Source organism: Schistocerca piceifrons, chromosome X (assembly GCF_021461385.2).
Source record: "Schistocerca piceifrons isolate TAMUIC-IGC-003096 chromosome X, iqSchPice1.1, whole genome shotgun sequence".
Classification (NCBI taxonomy): Eukaryota; Metazoa; Arthropoda; class Insecta; order Orthoptera; family Acrididae; genus Schistocerca; species Schistocerca piceifrons.
In genome coordinates this window covers 138,077,737-138,098,851 of record NC_060149.1, presented here as the reverse complement: position 1 = coordinate 138,098,851, position 21,115 = coordinate 138,077,737, and the positions used below count along the sequence as shown (strand labels likewise).

Here is a 21,115-nt window from a genome sequence, read left to right as displayed (position 1 = left end):
GGGAGAATAGCATTCTGCGTTGCTGCGAAAGGTGGATATACACTGTACTAGTGCAGACATTGTGCATGCTCTGTTGCCTGTGTCTATGTGCCTGTGGTTCTGTCAGTGTGATCATGTGATGTATCTGACCCCAGGAATGTGTCAATAAAGTTTCCCCTTCCTGGGACAATGAATTCACGGTGTTCTTATTTCAATTTCCAGGAGTGTATGAATTTTAAGGCATCACTGATACTTGTCAAGAAGTGTGTTTTTTTTCCAAATGATATTTTTAGTGCTATTTTGTCTGCTTGTTTCTGTGGTTCTGTGATTTGTTCTTTGGCATTATTCAGTAAGTCAGTAATTAATGCCATGTCATCTGCAAAAGCTAGACAGTCTATGGTGATTTTAGTCAGGTTTTTTTCCTACTAGAATACTCTCAGAGATGGATTTTCTCCATTCCCTCACTACCTTCTCTAATGCGCAGTTGAAAAGCAGAGGTGATAAACCATCTTCCTGTATTACTCCTGATTTTATTTCAAAAGGTTTTGACAGTACCCTCACAAATTTTACTTTTGATGTGTTTCTTCAAGAGGGACATTCCTCTGTAATTATTAGGATCAGTTTTCTTTCCATTTTTATGTAGTGGATATATTAATGCTGACATCCATTCTGATAGTAAGATGTTTGTTGTCCAAATTTCATTAATGATTTCTGTTAGACACAGCATAATGTTCTACAACTCAGCAACTACTGTACACTGTATTCTCCTGATGCTTTGTTATTTTTAAGTTGTTTTATGATTGCTCTGATTTCCTCTATTGCTGTTGGCTCTATATCTTCTTATATTTAGATTACATTATCAAAATGAAATTCTTCTTCTGGTGGACGGCTGCATAGTTCTTTTAAGTAGCCTAATAGTATTCTGCAGTTCTTTGTGTTATTATTTACAGTCCTTTGTGTTTTTGGATCTATAACCTACAAACTTGTTGGTGTGTACTTCTTTAATCTATTTTTGAATGTTTTAGAAAAGTCCATTGTGCTGTTCTGCTTAAAATATGACCCAACTGACATTAGTTGATCTTTTATTTGTACTCCGAGCTTCCTGAGTCCTTTCGATGCACATTTCTTCATTTCTATAAAATTTTCCCTGTTCTTATCATTTTTATTTGTGTTTGAGATATTTCAAACTCATTGTCTCTTTATAAGTAACACATTACAATCATTCCACCGGGCATTGTTATTAGATGTTAAAAAATGTTAAAGGGAAATTTTTACTAGTAGCCTTTGATCATTCTATATATGTTACTTTTCTTACCTATTTTGATAAATGATTCTCACAGTTAAGTGCAATTTTTAATGACGGCTTTGTGTCCATTTGATTTATTGTAGGTTTTGAGCGTTCAGGAACATTAAGCACATAAAACTGAAGAAATGTTTACAGTATCTTCTTGCTAATGCACTAATGAAAATACTACAAATTCCTATAAAAAATTATACAGAAAAGAATTTTGATACACACACCATTTCCTCATTGTATCAATCACATTGTTACTGCAATATATTGGGTCCTTAGTCAGTCAACTGTTTAAAAATTCAGAAATATTTCACAATATGTTGTGCAAACAATATACAAAAAATTAGTGTTTGGCTGCAGAACAACGGTTTATTGTTGTGCCTGTAAGAACAACTGCTACCCATTGAACATTTCCTGCAAATTTGCATCTAATAAAATTTATTTCACTAAATATTCAGGGTAATCATAACAGACATCAAATAAAATTAGCTGTTCCTCACAAGTTGTTTCTAGGCAACGTCAATCTTGCTCAAGGCTCCAAGATGTAATGTAACAAATAGACATTTAACAATGGCTATTTTCTGGAAATAAACAAGTATCAGAATATCATTGCAAAGTACTCACTTTGAGCCATTTATGAAGCTACTTCTTGCAACATTTAGAGATCTCAAATTCTGCAACGTCCATTCTCCCAGGCAGCCAATAAGTTCATTCACTGTTACTTTCAAACTTACAGCTTCCAAACAAGATATTTTATGTGTTTTTAAAACACGTAAGCCTTTTGTTGATAAAGAACTTGCATTTTTAATTCTCACATGCCTGGAAGAAAAGATAATTAGTTTACAAACACTGGCCCAATAATGAAACATTTTGTCCACATAACGCAAACAGCATTTAGTGCACAGGTGGAGATGACAAGAGCAGAGCGATCTCTTAAAAAGCCTCCATAACTGGGTTTGCTGTTAATGGTGACAGTGAGTAGCTTATAACCAAACCGTCTTCTTATGTAAAATGGAACCACAAATTTCACAGTCAAATAATGTTGCAATAGGCCAACTGTTCAGCACAACGCATTCCTCTAAAATATTTACAATTTTTGCACTGGCACATTGGTGAGTGATGATTTTACATCAAAGCTACCACTGCACCTGTGAGTGAGATGGATCAGCTCTTCAAGATCTTCACAAAGTGCACCAAGTTTCAAATATGCGACTGAGTGTCACTCTTTTCAACGCCATCAGTTTTATGGCCAGTAACAAGTTCACAAATTCATCCTGTCGCCATCACTGACTTTGCTGCAGAGATGTTGTATTCAGTAACATACAAAATCACAGTTTTCCCACAGACAGAAGTTCTATATCAAAAGGAAAGTTCACTTGAGAAAACTTAAGTACAAAGCAACAAATTGCCTGACCATCATTTACTTTCAGGGGCTGAAATTCTTAGTAAAGCTGATACACACACAAAAGAAAATATACAAAAAAAACTTTCCTAACTTTCAGAACTACGAGTTCTTTCCTAAGAGATAAGAGATGGATAGGTCGGGGTGGTTACAAAAGGTTAGGCAGACCACTCAGAACCCAGGATGAGAGGGACCCAGCTGTGGGGACAAGTGGAAACAAAGATCCTTTGTTAGATTTGATACTCATGATTATCAATGCAAATACTGATATTATATCACTACTCTCATTCCTATTCAGAAATTCAAGGTCATTCAACATTTATCTTTTTTTCCTCCTTACTGCTTCTAGCTACTGCATGCTGTAATACACTACCTCACCATACAGATTCATAACATATGAATGAACCACATGCTATGTCACTACAAGCAAAAGTTACGTGCTCTATCAGCACTTAGGAACAGCCTGCACCTAGTTCATTTACAATTTACCAGTAATTCCATATAATTAGGACTCAGGTGGTATTCTATGGCTAAGATAATCAGACAAATGCAGGTTCTAATTAAGGAACTCAGAACAGAGTGAGAAGAGTCATTTCCAAAATACTGATGGCAATAATGACATATGGAGTTCCAAGCTATACAAGAAAGGCTACCCATTAAGTCTCAGAGTTAACAGGATAAATTTGCCTAAATACCTAATAGCAAAATATCTAATGAATAAACTAAGACACCTAGTACCCCACACAGTGACATATTTTTAAGATCTGTGCATGCCTTTGTGCTCATAAAGAGTCCATCAACTTAATGGTAACATTTCATGTGAAAATATTGTTTACCAATGTGACAGTGAAGGGCATGACTGAATCATGCTGCTCAAGTTCCTGTTTGGAATTTACAAGAATTAACAGATTATTCATCAATGGCTTTCTTACAGGATCTATTCCTAGAATGGAAATGAGCGTTTGGCGTCATTAGCCGGGAGGCCCCTCGCGGGGCAGGTCCGGCCGCCATATCGCAGGTCTTATTACATTCGGCGCCACATTGGGCGACCTGCACGCCGGATGGGGATGAAATGATGATGAACACAACACAACACCCAGTCCCTGAGCGGAGAAAATCTCCGACCCACCCGGGAATCGAACCCGGGCCCAGAGGACGGCAATCCGTCACGCTGACCACTCTGCTACTGGGGCGGACCTATTCCTAGAATGACCCAGTTAGTAGTATTGAATTATTTATGAATAGACGATTCACCGAAAGGCAAAAGTGTTGCATTGTTGACAGATACACAAACAAACGGTACAGAGCTTTGCTTTACTAGCTTTCAGAATGAAATTCCTTTTTCAAGCTGTAGGACAAACACACACACACACACACACACACACACACACACACACACACACCTCTCTCCCTATGTTGTGCTAATTCGACTGCCAGCTCTTTCCTGGCCCACGGTGAGCGTACTGGGGTGAGAAGGGGATGCAGGGCAGGGTGCGTGAGGGATTGAGAGTGGCAGGAGGCAGGGAGGGGGTTGGGGGGAAGCGTCTAGCGGCTCGTGGGAGAGTGAGGAGCTGTCTGTGGGCTAGCTAGGGGTGCAGGTAGAGGGGACAGGTGGCAGACAGCTGAGCATGTGATTTCACAGACTAGGGAATGAGATGGCTGCACACAACAAGCTGACTTGTATTAAGTGGGGGTACACACACACACACACACACACACACACACACACACACACACACACACACACACACACACACACTAGTGTGGGGGGTGGAGGTACAGTGAATTACCTTAGGTTTATGCCAGGGAGGTTACGGGAGCAAAGGATGTGTAATAAGGGTAACTCCAATCTGTGCGGTTCAGAAAAGCTGGTGGTTGATGGTGTTAGGACAGCAACCAGCCACAAATTTACTTTCAGTTCCTTTATTCAAAGGAAACCGTTACCGGTTTTGAATCGTTGTGATTCATCCTCAGATGGTTTACACGCTTTCTTTATGACATTTGGTGTTTTTTTACATATTACTTGTCGTGAAACATCTGAAGATGAATCACAACGATTCGAAACCGGTAATGGTTTCCTTTGAATAAAGAAACTGAAAGTAAATTTGTGGCTGGTTGCTGTCCTAACACCATCAACATTTGTCTTCAAACAACAGCCACGGTCTCCATCATGACATCAAATGACAAAATTGCATAAAGCTGGTGGTGGTGGGGAGGATCCAGATGGCATGGGCTGTGAAGCAGCAACTGAAATCTTGCACGTAATGCTCTGCTGCATGTTGTGTCACTGGGTGGTCTATCTTGTTTTCGGCAACAGCTTGACAGTGGCCATTCCCTCTGGTTGACAGCTGGTTGGTTGTCATACCAATGCAAAATGCTGTGCAGTGGTTACAGCTGAGCTGGTATATAACATGGCTGCTTTCACAGGTGGCATAGCCTCTGATGGGGTAGGATAAGGCTGTGACGGGTCTGGAGTAGGAGGTGCTGGATGGGTGGGTAGGGCAGGTCTTGCATCTGGGTTTTACAGAAAGGGTATGACCTCTGTGGCAGGGGATTGGGGGTGGGAGTGGAATAAGGATGAACTAGGATGTTGTGGGAGTTGGGCGAGTGGCAGAACACCACTTTGGGAGGGAATGGAAGTATCTTGGGTAGGTGTCCCTCATTTCAGGGCATGGCCCTGGCAAAGCCCTGATGAATGACGTTATTTAGTTGTTCCAGCCCTGGGTGCTATTGGGTGACAAGGAGGGTGCTTCTTTGTGGTTGGTTCTTGGGATGAATGTGAGAATTAGGTGTGTGTGGGGATATGACATGGGAGATCCGTTTGTGTATTAGGTCTGGGGAGGGGGGGGGGGGGGGGGTATTGCCTGACTGTGAAGGACTTTGTGAGGCCTCCAGCATACTGGCGAAGGAGTTATCATCACTGCAGATACATCTGTCATGGGTGGCCAGGCTGCCAGTCAATTGAGCACAATGTAGGGAGACAGGGTGTGCATGCGTGCGTTTCTCCTACAGCCTGAGAAAGGACTTTCATTCTGAAAGCTAGCAAAGCAAAGCTCTGTACCTTTCACTTGTGTATCTGCCGATGATGCAGTGCTCCTGCCTTTTGGTGAGTCATCTGTCTATTCTTAAATAGTTTGTACTTCTCAATTAGAATTTTCCGTACATTACTAGTTAGTAGTATTTTAAACATAAATAATCATAGCCTGTATTGTTTATGTGTATGTCTCTCTAGCCCTCATGGTGATAAGTCCTGTTTTTTAACACTGCAGCATCTTTTATAAGTATCAAAAGATTTCTTAGTTCTAAAAGAGACAGTTGTTTAATGGAGATCATGACTCTGATTAGTACAAATTTTAGACAGCAAAATGTATTTTACTTTTAGGTGTCAATAAACTACTTAACACTACAAGCAATATGTGTAGGCTGAACAACTTGTTGACTGACAACCTGTCTAGTAGTGTGGATGTTCCCTCACAGGAAATGCTTATCTTCCTACCTAAGGCAGGAAATGGTGATAAGGATGAAAGACTGTAGAAAATTTTCGTTACCTCCTCCTACTTTTCAGCAGACAAAACTTCATGGTATATTATAGACAGTATAACACGTTCATTCAAAGGGCAGGAACTGTCAAGTTTTGATTTGATGGGATTTCTAGAGAAATTCAAATACATATTTGTCTGACTTGTTCGTCCAAAATTCTCAAACAAATACACCAGAATGCAGTGAATACTACAAAAATACTGTGAGTCAACTCTTTTCCTATCCACTTTTTGTGTCAATGCAATATTGAGCTATTACATATCATTAGATCACAAGGAATCCTACACAATACCAGGCACTTACTCCATTACTTCAGTCCTATTTAATATACAATATATACCACTGGGTGCACACAAAGACAGAAATGATAAAAAATAAATATATGAGGTAAGCTGTCAAATATATATAATTACTCACTCATAAACCCATGACTTACATATGAAGCATTTTTATATTGAAATTTTCTGACATTAACCCTAGCAACACCAACGCATTTTCCACATCACGCATTACCATGGTATGGGGGAGGAGGAATACTTAACGTCCACCCTAAAAAAATTAAGAAATTCATTAAATGTTGTTGACTTACTCTAACAACATACTTTTTAAAGTTGGGTCCAGAACCTGAAAATATCTTTCAGTACACACTTAGCAATATCAATGCACTTTTAATAATGGGTACCAACAATGGTTGGGTACTTTATGCCCACAACAAAATGGAATAAATTCAAATTCCAGTAATTTTTGTTGGCTTTCACTCACAACATACTTCTTAAAGAAATATTGATGTGTAAGTGAGGTCCTGAACCTGAAAATACTGAATCTGATGTTCACTGGAGAAAGGGGCATCTACTCCTAAGACTTAAATTTTTGTGTTAAATTAAACTGAAAATTTTAAAACATTTCTGGACTCTGGTAGAAGAATTCATTTCAACAATAAACACTTTTCTTCAAAATTTTAAAGTGTAAAGTAACTGATTAGATTAAAATTATTTTCAAGAGGGGGAGTGGGGCACAAAGGGAGAAAACTTTTTGTTAGATCAGGACTCTAACACTGATCTTTGCTTTTGTGAACAACACTCTCATCAACAGTTATCCTGACACATCTCACTGCCTATGTTCTGGTTTCAATCAATTTCATGCAAGAGTACCATAGAGACATATCATCATTTGACTGCTGCACAACTCCCTGTTAATGAAGATCCAAGCATACAAAATAGGCATCGAGATATGAGACTTCAAGTGATACAACCCGTTACATTGCCTGGACGACGAGTGTTCATCTGAGACAAAGATATTGTCACGAGTGCTCCAGGGAGTGTGAGGGGACAGCTCTTGTTCTGTAAATACATTAGTGATCTGATGGATAGTGTGAGCAGCAATATGTGGCTGTCTACTGATTATGATGTAGTGTTAGGGACAGTGTCATTGTTGAGCGATTTGGAGGATACAGGATGATGGAAATGTGATTTATTTGTAGTGTCATCATGAGTGGCAGCTTGCTTTAAATGTAGAAAAACCTAAGGCAATGCCGATGAGCAGGGAAAATACATTTGCAATGTTTAAATACAGTATTAGTGGTGGGTTACTTGACACAGCGATGTCGATCAAACATTGAGGGATAATATTGCAAAATGATATGAGATGGAAAAAGCACATAAGACCAGTAGTAGGCAAGGTGATTGGCCAGTTTCAGTTTATTGGGAGAATCCTAGGAAAGTGTAGCTCATCTATAAAGGAGACAGTGTGTAGAACATTAGTGCGACCCATTCTCAAGTACTGCTTGAGTGTTTAGGTTCCACATCAGGTCGGATTAAAGGAAGATGTCAAAGCAATTCAGAAGTGTGCTGCTAGATTTGTTAATGGTAGGTTTTACTGACACACGACTATTACAGAGATGCTTCTTGAACTCAAATAGGAATCCCTACAGGGAGACAACATTCTTATCACAAAATATAATTGAGAAAATTTAAAGAACCAGCATTTGCAGTTGACTGCAGATTGGTTCTACTGTCACTAATGTTCATTTTGTGTAAGATGAAAGAAATAAGGGTTCATTCAGAAGTGTATAAACAGCCATTATTTCCACACTCCATTTGCGAGTGGAACAGGAATGGCAACAGCTGGTACTGATACAATGTACCCTAAGGCAGGCACCATACGGTGGTTTGCAGATTATGTATGTAGCTGTAAATCTGTTCATTTAGATTACCACAACTGAAATCAAGAGTGAGGAGTTCCATTCATGTTTGTAGGAGGGATTACACGTTTACAATGAGATCATTAGAGATGGAAGCCACGTTAAGAGAGAATGAGATCTGCTCCATCCATTTTGAAGAAATCATCCCAACATTCACCTTAAATTATTTAAGGAAGCCACTGACGATATAATCTGGAGATCTGAACAGGCATCTGAACTGCACTCTTTCAAAATGATCTCCAGAATGAGTGTCCAGTGGCTTAACTGATGTGTCACCTAACTTGTTAACTTTGTAGGAAGAGACTACAAAGTTACATGGCTACTTTCAGTGAAAAAATTGAATAGGTGGTGTGATGATGTGATATTTTATACACTATAAATCTGCGTGACTCTCATTAAAGGTTAAGATTGTGAAACATGTTGCATACAAAAGATAAATCTACTATTTCTTGCAACAAAGGAGTTGAAAAAAGAATGTAGGTTCAATGTGTTGTCAGCAATGAGTTCATTTTAGACAGAAAACAAGCTGATTTGGAAAAGGATGGGCAAAGATGTCATCCATAGCCTTATGAAAGGAACCGTATCAGCATTCACGTTATGATTTAAGAGAACCTGTACTTCTACAGAATATGAGTCCACTGACTCACTACACAGCTTCATTTAGTGAAGGAGTTTGAAGATCAGTTATCAACTTTCTTGTTCAGTGTTATGTACGACAATGCTGGTATGCAAAATCTTTAATGATTTACATAAGGAACAGTTTTTAGTAAGCAAACATATTTTGAGCGAACAATTTGGTGCAGGGGTAAAACTCAAGATTCAAATTCCCAAAGCAGTTTAGTTACTGTGATACATGGTTTAGTAAAGGAGTTTAAACTGTGAATTTATGAAATAAGCTGCTTTGTCCCTGGCGGCGGAAGGCACTACAAAACAAGCCCAGGCTTACATATCTTTCAAATGTAGCAAGATCTGAGACTCTCGACAATGAAAGGCATTGTTAGAGAAGAGAATGCATTATGAGATAAATCAACATCCCAGTAGTCATACGAATGTAATACATGAATTTCTTATCATCATCCACACATTCTAAACATTTTTACTCCCAATGCATTACATGCTACTTAAGACTAAATCAGAGTTTTCTTTAACGTGATCACTATATGATTGTTCTTACCATCACAATTATTCAACATATACTGCTGGAAAAAGAAAATGCAACACCCTCAAGGACAGTGTTCAGTGATATCAAGGTTTATAGTATTGCATACTGATGAGTTGCAGTGTTAGTGATTAACTTTTCATGGTCGTCGGCTATCAGATGGCACTCAGGAGGCCTCTCCGTGTGCCCTCTGTTTTGACTTTGCAGGCAGTAACTGTGCTGAGTTTAGAGGTGAACAGTGTTTGCAGCATTCATTCTAAGGTACAACCATGTCCAATTGCCGAGTATGTACTCTTGTTGAACAGCTTCAGCCATTCGAACACGGTCTGTGGGAAGCTGGATGGATGTACCGACAGAATGCTGAACTTTTTGGGCACAATATACCAGTAGTTCATCACTGCTTTCAACAGTGGCCTGTGGTACATTCCCACAGCTGTAAACGCAGTTCTGGATGTCCAAGTAGTACAGATGCATATCATGATCTATGCATTGTGGGAACAGCAGTGGCCAACTGAACATCATCCAAGGATGAAATCCAGGCACACATTGCACCTGCTGTGTCAGCCTGGACCATTGGGAACCATCTGCTTGCAGCAAGTATAAGATCACATGTGCCTCTGGACAGGCTACCACTGACACCACAGCACTGCCGAGCATGGCTACTGTCACATCATGAATGAACTGACTGGAGAGTGGAATGGCACTCTGCTGTCTTCAGTGATGAGAGCAGGTTCTGTTTGTTTGTGAGTGATGGATGTACACGTGTATGATGTAGATCTGGTGAGCTGCCTATTCCAGACTGTATTCACTCACAACACCCATTTCCCAGAGGGGAGCCATCATTTACTACTAGCAATCACATTTGGTGTTTCTGTAAGGTAAAGTAACCAGTGCTCACTACATTTCACAGTCTGTTATCTACGTGCTACTGCAGTTTCTTCAACAGGAAGGTAATACACATTTTCAGCAAGTCAATGCATATCCACAGACAGCTGCTAAAATACAATGTGCTCATCATAGTGTACAACAACTGCAAGACCACCAGATCCTTAGCAACTGAACACGTATGGGACATGATGAAGTGGAATCTTACTCATTCCCCAGTGCCTACAAGAACTATTTCCTAATTGCAACAAAGGATGCAAGATGCTCGGTACAATCTATTGCTGTGTGCCATTTGACACCTTTCTTATCATTTGCATGCAAGAATACATGTCTGCAATGTTGTCAGAGGGGGATAGACTGTATATTGATGCAAATGTTTGAGTACCCATTACACTGTCTATTTATTATGTCAACTTGTAGGATTCAATTAAAAAGTTATCATTTTTGTGCCTCTAGGGCTTGCAATAACATTGTAAATATAAACAGCCAAAATAAACCATTACCTTAATCTTGCTGTCTTTGAATCAAAGAGCGATATAGTACTGTCAGAGAGTTTCCCTCTCTCACTTAATGTACACAGCAATTGCTCAGACAGTTCCGAATGAAAGTAGACATCATTATCTGCAAAAGTCAAGCATTCGCTCCCACTTGTCGCTTCAGTTCCTGATGATGGAGGCTTAGTGGTGCTTGGGCTGGCACACAAATCTTCCAAATTTTCACAAATGAAATCAATGCACACATCTTGCAGGGAGCTCGGTGAATCATACATACTGTTTGTATGGATGAAGTCAACAGCCTGCCACTCTTCGTGCAGTCTGAAAAAGAAGTAGTTATTAGTAATGTTTATAAACCCAACTGCATGTGATATTTATAAAGTATGCTTAACTTAGTTGCTACCTCGATTCTAAATTACCCTCCACAAAAACAGAAAATTTAGGAACTAAATGAGTCAACATATAGTAGCATAAATTCAGTCACCGTAACGTGCAACACGTTATCAGAGAAGCTCCATAAAATTCTGAAAATAAAGAGTAACATGGCGACTGAATAAACGTTTTTCCCTTGTCTTCTCAAATGGAGATCTTATGCACTTTCAGTTTCACAGACTTTAGATATTGTATTTAATTCCCTAAAATATTTTTATCAATACACACTCCCAATTTTTTTTAACATCCAATAATATGTTCTCAGCCTCCAAGCCAAGTCAAGTGGTTAAAATTCCACGAGCTTTCGACCAAACACTCCTTGGGCATTGTCAAGTAGTACGACTGCCAATGGGCCACAGGTACACCATACCACCGGCACTGCCACAAAACTCTACATTCTTGCATTTCTTTTAACTTTCATTTAAGAACTTAATGATCTCACTGAAAATAGCCTACCCAATTCATTTGTTTGCACAAGTGGAAATGGAAACCTCCAGTTCCTATTTTTCTCAGAAACTCAAAACTAAACTGATATTAAATGCTGATCATGAAGACTTTGATTTAGAGAAGGAGAGCAAGTGGTGCTGACCTCTTAAATGAACTTTTTGCCCATTTTTGCCTCTTTGTGCAGAGTGCTCCACATTTACTACAAGGAGCAATCAAAAAGTTTCAGTCTGAGGGCTTGTTGCAGCATATATGCAACGTAGTGTGACTCCAATCTGGGTATATAAGCACTGACATGTGGGCAAGGGTGCGTTCGGTAAATGTAGAAACATGACCTATGGTGACATTGTTAGCAAATGCATCCAAACAGGACCAACATGCTGTTATTCTTTTCTTGGCTGCTGAAGCGCACACACCAGCAGACATCCATCGGAGAATGAAGAATGTATATGGGGCAGCATGTTTGTCAAAAACCACTGTTGTGGTATGGTACGCCACGTTCCATGCTGGTCATGATTCTACACGAGATGCCAGTCACTCTGGGAGATCAGCCTCTTCTATGGCCACTTGCCCGAAGCACCTGATGTGTTTCAACATTGAAGGCAACACATTCCTTGAGTGCATTGTTGCAGGTGACAAAAGCTACTGTGACAAGGGACGCTGCTGCTTCATGAAAATGCATGTTCCCATACTGCACATGTCATAACGCAGAAGTTACACCAACTCAAGTGAGAGTACACTGACATAACATAGAAGTTATGCAATCTCAAGTGGGAGACACTCAAGCACCCACCTTCTAGTCTTGAGTATGGCGTGGTCCCTTAAAAATGGCCTTGAAAGGTCGACAACTGATGGAGATTTTGCCTGACTGGAATACTGATTCTGGACTGTACTGCCTTCAACTTTTTGACTGTCCTTTATACACTGCAGTCCAGCTGTAAGCCAATGACTCAACTAACAATCATCCACGTGTATTCTTAGATTCTGTAACATTCATTCTACAGAAAACTCTCATATAACAATAGTATGGCCTACTTACAATCTTGAAGTACTGCTGATATTTTCCTATATATAAATCTGGAAGTTGTGAGAAGCAAGCAACCTCACTGCATGCCCTGTGGGTATGTTCTGATTGGGATCTGCCTTTCCTGAATCATACCAAGTGTTCACCAATTAGATTCTCTGTTTGCGCTTCAGGTCTCTTCAGTAATACTTTTGATGAAATTTTGTATCTGGTAGCAGGGAAATCTCACTGTAGTTACTGATATTGGTTTTATCTCCTTACTTACAAAAAGGATAGATTCGAGCACACTACCAATCATTGCAGATTTTTTGTCCTTTGCCAAGTATCTGTGATAACTGCAGGAAGTGAGGTTTTTGCCACCTATACATCACATTTCGGTGATTATGCTATCTACCCCCAGACAATCCAGATGATTGATGAGCTTTGTCAATTGCTTATGCAGTATTTTGGACATCAAACTCATGTGGTGATGTCGAAGTGGCAGTTTAACCAACACAACAAGTGTCCTGTGGAGTTGTTTGTGGACTGGATTGCCAATTTGCAGGGCCTCTTGCGCAACTGTAATTTTTAGTGTTCCAAATGTGCTACCTTTTCGTAGACTCGCTAATTCAAGACATGATTGTCACGTTAGCTCCTGATCATGAGGTTCAGACTAGGGCACAGACGGTGTTCGAACTTCTTTAGCTGACGTTGCCCAAATTGCAGAATCACATGAGCTTACTGCGACGGCAAGGGACATCCGTTCTGATAAATGGCGGGTGGCACAACTGGTTGTGCATGTTAATCAGACCGTTGTGCCCCACGGGATACCCCAGGTGGCCTCATTTCCCCCCAAGTTGCTGTGTGTTGCCACTGTTGATGATGCCGGTGCAGCAGCATTGCCTGCAGCAATCGTAATTCCCACCAGCAGGGTTTTTCATGTTCTTGGCATCATTCTTCTCCAACTTGTTGGGCGGGCCAGCGATCCTGCCCCGATTGTCATTTGTTGCATGTTTGTCATGACTGTCCACACGCAGGGGCCATATGTGGGGTATGTCAGTTGATGGGTCATTTGGCAATTGTTTGTGACAGTTGATGAGTCATCAGTCAGTCATCAGATGCCCCAGTGTTTAAACAACTGTTGTGCTGGCACATTTTGCGGACATTGGTAGTGGATGGGAAGCTGGTCTAATTTCAGGTAGATATGGGAATGAAGGTCAGCCTAATTAACTCACAAATGTACAAGCTCTTGGTATGCCTTAAGTTGTAACAGCCACACCATCGGGTTGTGTCCTATAGTAACCAGCGCATTCATTTGTGGAGGCAATTCTCTGTCTGCGTGCAATATAAGAATGGGTTTGAGAATACTTTGGGCAAACAGAAAAAAGAGGCATGTGTTTCTCTTAAGCTGTCAGCAGTATCCAAATTTTGTCATCCCCAACCCATTCCGTTTGCCATGCACATCAAGGTGAAGGCTGAGTTGCAGAACTGGCGGGATCAGGACTTTGTTTCCCATGAAACTTCCTGGCAGATTAAAACTGTGTGCCAGACCGAGACTCCAACTCGGGATCTTTGCCTTTAACGAGCAAGTGGTCTCTCAGTTGGTAGAGCACTTGCCTGCGAGCATCTGATTCTGCACACTCCCTGTTGCACCAATGACCCTGATAACATAAGGGTCACAGGCTCTTGACAAGAGGAACATTTATGGAACCTTCAATCTGTTTCCCAATTCCTGCTGCAGAATGGCCTTCAATGCAATACACTCAGATCATTCCTCAAGAAATGCACATCTGCCAGCCTCTTAACTGGCTTCGCCAGAAGGGCAATAAATTTCTCTTGTCTGCGGATTGTCATAGGGCTTTTCAGTCTCTCAAGCAGTGTTTGTAATCTGCTCCTGTCTGGCTTCCTTTATGCCAAGCAAACAATTAACCCTGAGCTGTGATGTGTCCCAGTACGGCACTGGTGCCGTTGTGTCCCATCGCAACAAAGATGTCACAGAACAGCCCATTGCTTACGCATCAGAGACGCTTTCCACTGTGCAGCATAATTATTGACAAATAGAAAAGGAGGTGATAACTATTATTTTCGGGATTAAAAAGTTCCACGTCTTCCTGTACGGGGGCGAGGTTCCTCCTCATCACTGACGACAAACCATTGGTTTCCTTATTTAGCACTTGTTCCAAGCTGCCATATGGGATCACCCACAGGTTGCAGCAGTGTGTTCTCTTTCTCAGTAACTAATGTTATGACATTTGTTACCACTCTACTATTCAGCATGTCATTGGTAATCTGTTATCATGGTTACTGGTGGGATCAAATCCACAGTTTGATTGGCAGGAGGCTCTTGTGTTCACACTGGATGTGCCTTACGGCAAATCCTGTTAGACTTTCTGCTAGTGGGACGTGAAGTTGTGACCACCATGGCTGCTGACCCTTTTTCTGGAAAATCGTTTCAGTCTTCCAACTGGGTTGGCCAGAGGGCATCACTTTGGGTGCAGATCAGGCATGGCAATCCTTTTTCTTCTTATGTAATCAGCTCAATGTTGTCCAGGAGGTGTCTCATGCTTGCCACAGGGGAGCAATGCTGTCCTGTAGTCATTTCCCCACATTACATCCTTGTGTACCCAAGTTGTTGCGCAAGTCGCACTGTGGTATGATTTAATGAAGGCATTGGAATGACATCACATCTACTGACTGGCAGTTGATTGCAACACTGAACATCTGGGGTTTTCTAGTGGGCTTATGCACAGAACCATGCTGCACTGCTGCAGCAGTTCTCTCATTGACTGATCCTGGAGTATCCTTGAGACAAAGTGCTCGTTGATTTCACCAGCCCCTTTTTGGGCAGCACATGGTTGTCGGTGGTCAATGCAGTGTCCAATTTTCCACACATAGTCAAGCTGTCCACCACATCATCAACTGCCATAGTTGTTCAAACATTGTTGATTATTTTTGGCACTGAGGGTCTCCCAGGACACTAGTACTTGACAACGGTCACCAATTTGTCACTGGAGTTTGAGGACTTTTGCATTTGCAATGGTATCCAGTACCTGACTACTGCTTTGTTTCACTGGCTTCTAACTCGGAGGGGGAGCACTTTGTGTGTACATTTAAGACCCAAGCAAAGAAGTCTGTGTCTGCTGCTTTCCATGATAATGCGTTGTCAAGCTGTTTGGTTACATACCAGGTGACACGAGTCAGTGGGTGCAGTCTGGCAGAACATTTGCATGGATGCCATCCATGGGGCTTCCTGAATTTGCTACACCCTGTATTGTGTCCCACAGAGCACCGTGGATTGCTGCATTCTACTCCTAGGGCTGCCGTTTGAGCTCAGTCCTTCAGCCAGTGGGAAGGGTGGTTGCCAGTTGTTGTGGTGAGCCACAAAGATTGGCAGTTGTGTGTGGTGGAAGTCGGTAGGAAAAAGCTGACCTGCCATGGAAATTAGCTATGTCCTTGCCCTGTTTGGACATCATGGCTGCAGTCTACTGTGTGGCAGGTTGGATCATGAAACTGTTCTGGATGAGGGCTTCCACTTGCAAGAGGCTGCTTCCCCCTACCTCCTCCCTATGCTCCAATGTCCTTCCACAGCCTGCAGCAGTGGCCCCTGGTGAAGCCTGCATCTGCATCTGCTGATGTGGAGCCCATGGATTTTGATCCACCCTCTTCCTCCACTTCTCCCTCTCCCCCCCCCCCCCCCCCCAAACCTCCCACTCACTGACAGAGGTGGCATCACCTCGACTGCCAGCCAAGGACCCCCCCCCCCCCCCCCCCCCATTGCCTCCTTTGGTGGTTGGTCCACTGTCAGGTTCTCCAAAGCTTCTCCAGTTCTGCGCCAGAGGTCAAGGCCCAAGCTTGGTCATTTTTGGCTTTATGTGATCTCTTCAGGGCACGAGATATTTAGTATCCCTGCCAGCAGACATCACAACGGAGGGAGACAGGCTGCCATAGGTAGTGCAGTGGGATAGTACAGAAACCTGCCATGGGTCAACCCACTGGCAGAGGTGTTTAACTATTGGCAGCAGAAGGCCGGGCGGCCCAGTGCTTATTTGCAGTTCAAGCACGCCGGGCGTCGCCTAGGGTATCGTGTCATGTGATGTGCTGAGCGTTTAGCTGTTATAAGTTTTCTATGTTGGCAAGTGGAGCTTTATCTATCATACGCATAGTTAACAAACATTTAGTTTAATTTTTTTTTTTGGTAAATCTCCTAAAAACCTGTAGAATCCACTTGCAGCAGCTAATCCTTGTTTATTGTGGAATCAAGGCACAACCAGTTCTGCAGTAACGAATCGAATCTTCAGGTTACATTTACAATAAAGTACATACGAATTTGAGGTTGTTGCGTGAAAAAACTAGTAGTGCCTACTATGAAGGAGATAGAAAATAACTCACTTGGATGAATTACATTCAGCCTAATGAAACCAATACAGTTTCCCAGCATTCTATAAGGTACATTTCCTAGCATCATCAAATCCAATGGATGTTGAAAGATCCATCAATAATCTTACATAATTACAGGTCATCAGCGAGGGACATTCTTATTTGGATCTGAAAAATAGGGCAGATAAGTGGAAGAACACGAAACTATGGCATTAGAACCCCATAAATATAGTGCGGTAGAAACTTACCAGTGTTGAATTCCTGACAGTACTTAGAAAAGCAGCTATCTTGGCTGCGATGAAGAAATGATAACATCATGTGCAGACAGAGCTGCCAGTAAGTCGCAGCGGAAGCTGACACTGGCGAGGGGGCCATACCTAACGCAAGAGTGCTAGTAGATGTGGCAGAGGGCATGAGGATTGTATTAGACCACAATACATTATATTTCGAAGGTTGGGAGTCGTTTTTCAAATGAAATTGACAACTGAAGATAAACTATACAATAACAACAGGTTTCGTTTGTCGCTGGTAATATTACTAACACTTTAAACACAATGGGAAAATTGTGGATAGTGTGCTTACTTTTCATTTTTTCTATAAATCCCACTAATTAAAAATTAAAACTGATTAAAATATGAGTTATTAAAATTGGATTTCAGTCCCAGGAACAATTACGTTAAATGAAATTAATGAATACGATTGCTAGGTAAATTGGGATAACAGCTAGTTTCCTAATACCTGCCAATCATAATCATTAATCTAATTTAAACTAATTGCTCCTGGGACCGAAAGCCAAATTTAGTAACTCATATTTTAATCAGTTCTAATTTTTAATTACTGAGAGTTGTACAAAAACTGAAAAAGTAAGTACACTATCCAGTATTTTTCCATTGTGTTTTTCTACATACTATCAGGAATTCAACAATGGTAAGTTGCTACTGCACTATATTTACGAGATTTTAATGCCACAGTTTTGTGTTCTCCCACTTATCTGCCCTATTTTTCACATTCAAATAAGAATGTCCCTCAGTATTGACTCATATTTACCTATGATTATTGATGGGACTTTCAACATCCATTGCATTTGATGATGCCAGGATGTGTATCTTATAGAATGTTGGGAGGTCATATTTAACAGCTTAGTATAATCCAGCCAAGTGAGTACTTTTCTCTCCTTCATAGTAGGCACTATCAGTTTCTTCACTTAATGGTTTCCAATTCGTATGTATAGTGTTGTAGATGTAACCTTAAAATATGATTCTTTATCCTGAAACTGGTTGTATCTTGATTCCACAATAAACAAAGATTAGCAGCTACAAGTGGTCTTTATAATTTTTAGAAGCTTTTGCCACAAATATTTTTAACGATGCTTAGCTGTTAGCTGTCAGCACCAGCACTGTGTTCTTCCCATGCTCGTCCCTATGTGGGTTCGGACACTCTACTTCCCGTACATCGACTGTTATTATCGAGCCATTGTCGGCCCGTTGGGTATCTGCACCAACCATGTACAGAAGCGGCGTTGTCTCGCCTGTGCAGATATGGGTGTGGCAGACTGCTAACCGAAGGGAGCCAGTTTCAATTCTCAGTCAGTTCAAAGATTTTCTCCACTCAAGGATTGGGTGTTGTGTTGTCCCTACATTTGTATTGTCATTAACTGACAATACAATATCATATCATCTATCCATTATTGAGATGGCTGAATGGGCATGATCCAAATGCCAATACATTGAAATAAAAATCTTATATGTTTTATGGACTCCACAATGCTGCACAGATTTTCCAATGATTTATTGACAACATGCTAAGAGAGATCTCAATTTCTGATGATGTTTTGGAGGCATCATGGTTCAAATGGCTCTGAGCACTATGGGACTCAACATCTTAGGTCATAAGTCCCCTAGACCTTAGAACTACTTAAACGTAACTAACCTAAGGACATCACACACACCCATGCCCGAGGCAGGATTCGAACCTGCGACCGTAGCAGCCTCGCGGTTCCGGACTGCAGCGCCAGAACCGCACGGCCACCGCGGCCGGCAGGAGGCATCATCTGTCAGGTGAACATCATCACAATCTTCAAGAACTCTTCCACCAATTTACTGACTGTGGAATCCCAATGAAAACAGACAAATGCATTAGCATGCTATGGACTTGACCTTTATTGTGGTCAAGACATAAACCAATGACATACACTAACCAAGCATGTGTTAATTACCCTGAAGGATGCTCAGTCCCAGCAAGGCCTGTACCTGTACCCAGGTATGTAAACTTTTATCTTTACTTCATCCCTTGCACTAAGTAAGTCCAGACGCCATCCCATGGGGTCCTACGCAGTCTCAAATCTACTGCATGGCATAAAGGGCCGCAGGTGAGACCTTCACACACATCAACATAGGCCCCTTTGGCGGACTTTTCATATGAATCAGCCCCAGCGCACTCTGTGGACCTGGTGACCCTTAGGGTTTTCGTTTCTCGTGAACACTTGCATGCTCCATCCTCACGAAACATGTTACAGGGAAAGCAGCTTTTCTGAACACACTGCACAGTAGAAACTATGTTGATTGAGTTATTGGCACAGGGGAAGTTGCAGTTAAGAATGATCCACTCAGATCATTCCTAGTAGTTTCCCCCAGAGGCACATATGTGGGGGACAACGGCAAATGGAATCCAACACCACTTCCCCATGCTGCCCCCCTCCCCCCCCTATCGAGCGATATGGCGCAATGGTTAGCAAACTAAATTCACATTCAGGAAGACAGTGGTTCAAACCTGCATCTGGCTATCTTGATTTAGGTTTTCTGTGATTTCCCTAAATCACTTCAGGCAAATGCTGAATGGTTCCTTTGAAAGGGCATGGCCGACTTCCTTCCCCAGTCTTCCCTAATCCGATGAGACCGATGATCTCACTGTTTGGTCCTCTACCCCAAATCAATCAATCAATCAACCAACCAATCAATCCCCCCCCCCCCTCTTCCCGAGCCATGAAGGTTCATTTTCTTTTAATTTGGTTTAAAGTATCAAGTTGAAATGTGGCAGTTATTAGTTGTAACGAATCTGAGATTAAATTTTGATTGTTGCACACTTACAATGGCTGTTAGATTGTACAGTTTGTTTGCAGCGAGAAGAGGCATGATGTTTGAAAGTTGTCGATGGCAAGTTGAGCTTTAGCTCCCTACTTGTTATCGGTACATGTTGCTGCTCTTCGTGTTGACGTCTTATGTTTGTGACTGATGCCAACTTAAGTGATGTAATAGCTGTAGCACCATAGTAGAGTGGTGAAATGATGTGTGTGTCAACTAAAAAACAAATAGAGTAACGAGCGTGCTTGAATGTAAACAACTCTATGAAAATAAGAGCAATGCCCCAGAAGACAGACCTGTTAGGGAAAAACACTTTAAGAGAGGAAATATGACTTCAAAAAAGCAACATTGTGTTTGAGAGCAGCCATAAAAGTAAGGTAGATGAAGACATTGCAGAAGAACTGGAAATTATGAGATCTCATGGTAAAAGTACTTTGGGGTGTGTTTTAGAGAGAACAAATGAAATTTGTAACAGCTAGACATTTGAATCTTGGTTCCCTGGGTGATTAAGATCCAAAAGAAAAGAGCAATTTACTTGATGTGTGATCCCGAAAAGTACTACCAACAGATGGTATTTATTACATTTGTAGATTTATGACAGAGTTAAAGTTTACAGAACACAAGAAAGTGCTGTCTTGGTTTTCTTAATTGTTCACAATTTCAAGAAGTGAAGCACTCTTAAACAGTGAAGAACGAGGAGAGTTCAAGGCCTTAATTGAATTCTACTTTGAAGATAAGGAATGTTAAGTTGAAGACAGTCTTGCTGAATTACATCTGTGACAGATGATTCCAGACCTTCATCTGCAATGGACGCACTACAATTATG

General features: G+C 41.2%; 1 protein-coding gene across 1 annotated transcript in view; it reads right to left on the bottom strand.

The window, feature by feature from the left end:
• The window catches only part of LOC124722881 (protein zyg-11 homolog B-like), a 233,030-nt gene that overhangs the window by 135,067 nt on the left and 76,848 nt on the right, over positions 1-21,115 (bottom strand). The window contains exons 2-3 of the mRNA XM_047248018.1: positions 10,963-11,274; positions 1,898-2,092 (exon numbers count right to left, since the gene is read on the bottom strand). Of these exons, the coding sequence (XP_047103974.1) occupies positions 1,898-2,092; positions 10,963-11,228 (461 nt within the window). The 5' untranslated portion in view covers positions 11,229-11,274. The remainder of the gene's footprint in view (positions 1-1,897; positions 2,093-10,962; positions 11,275-21,115) is intronic.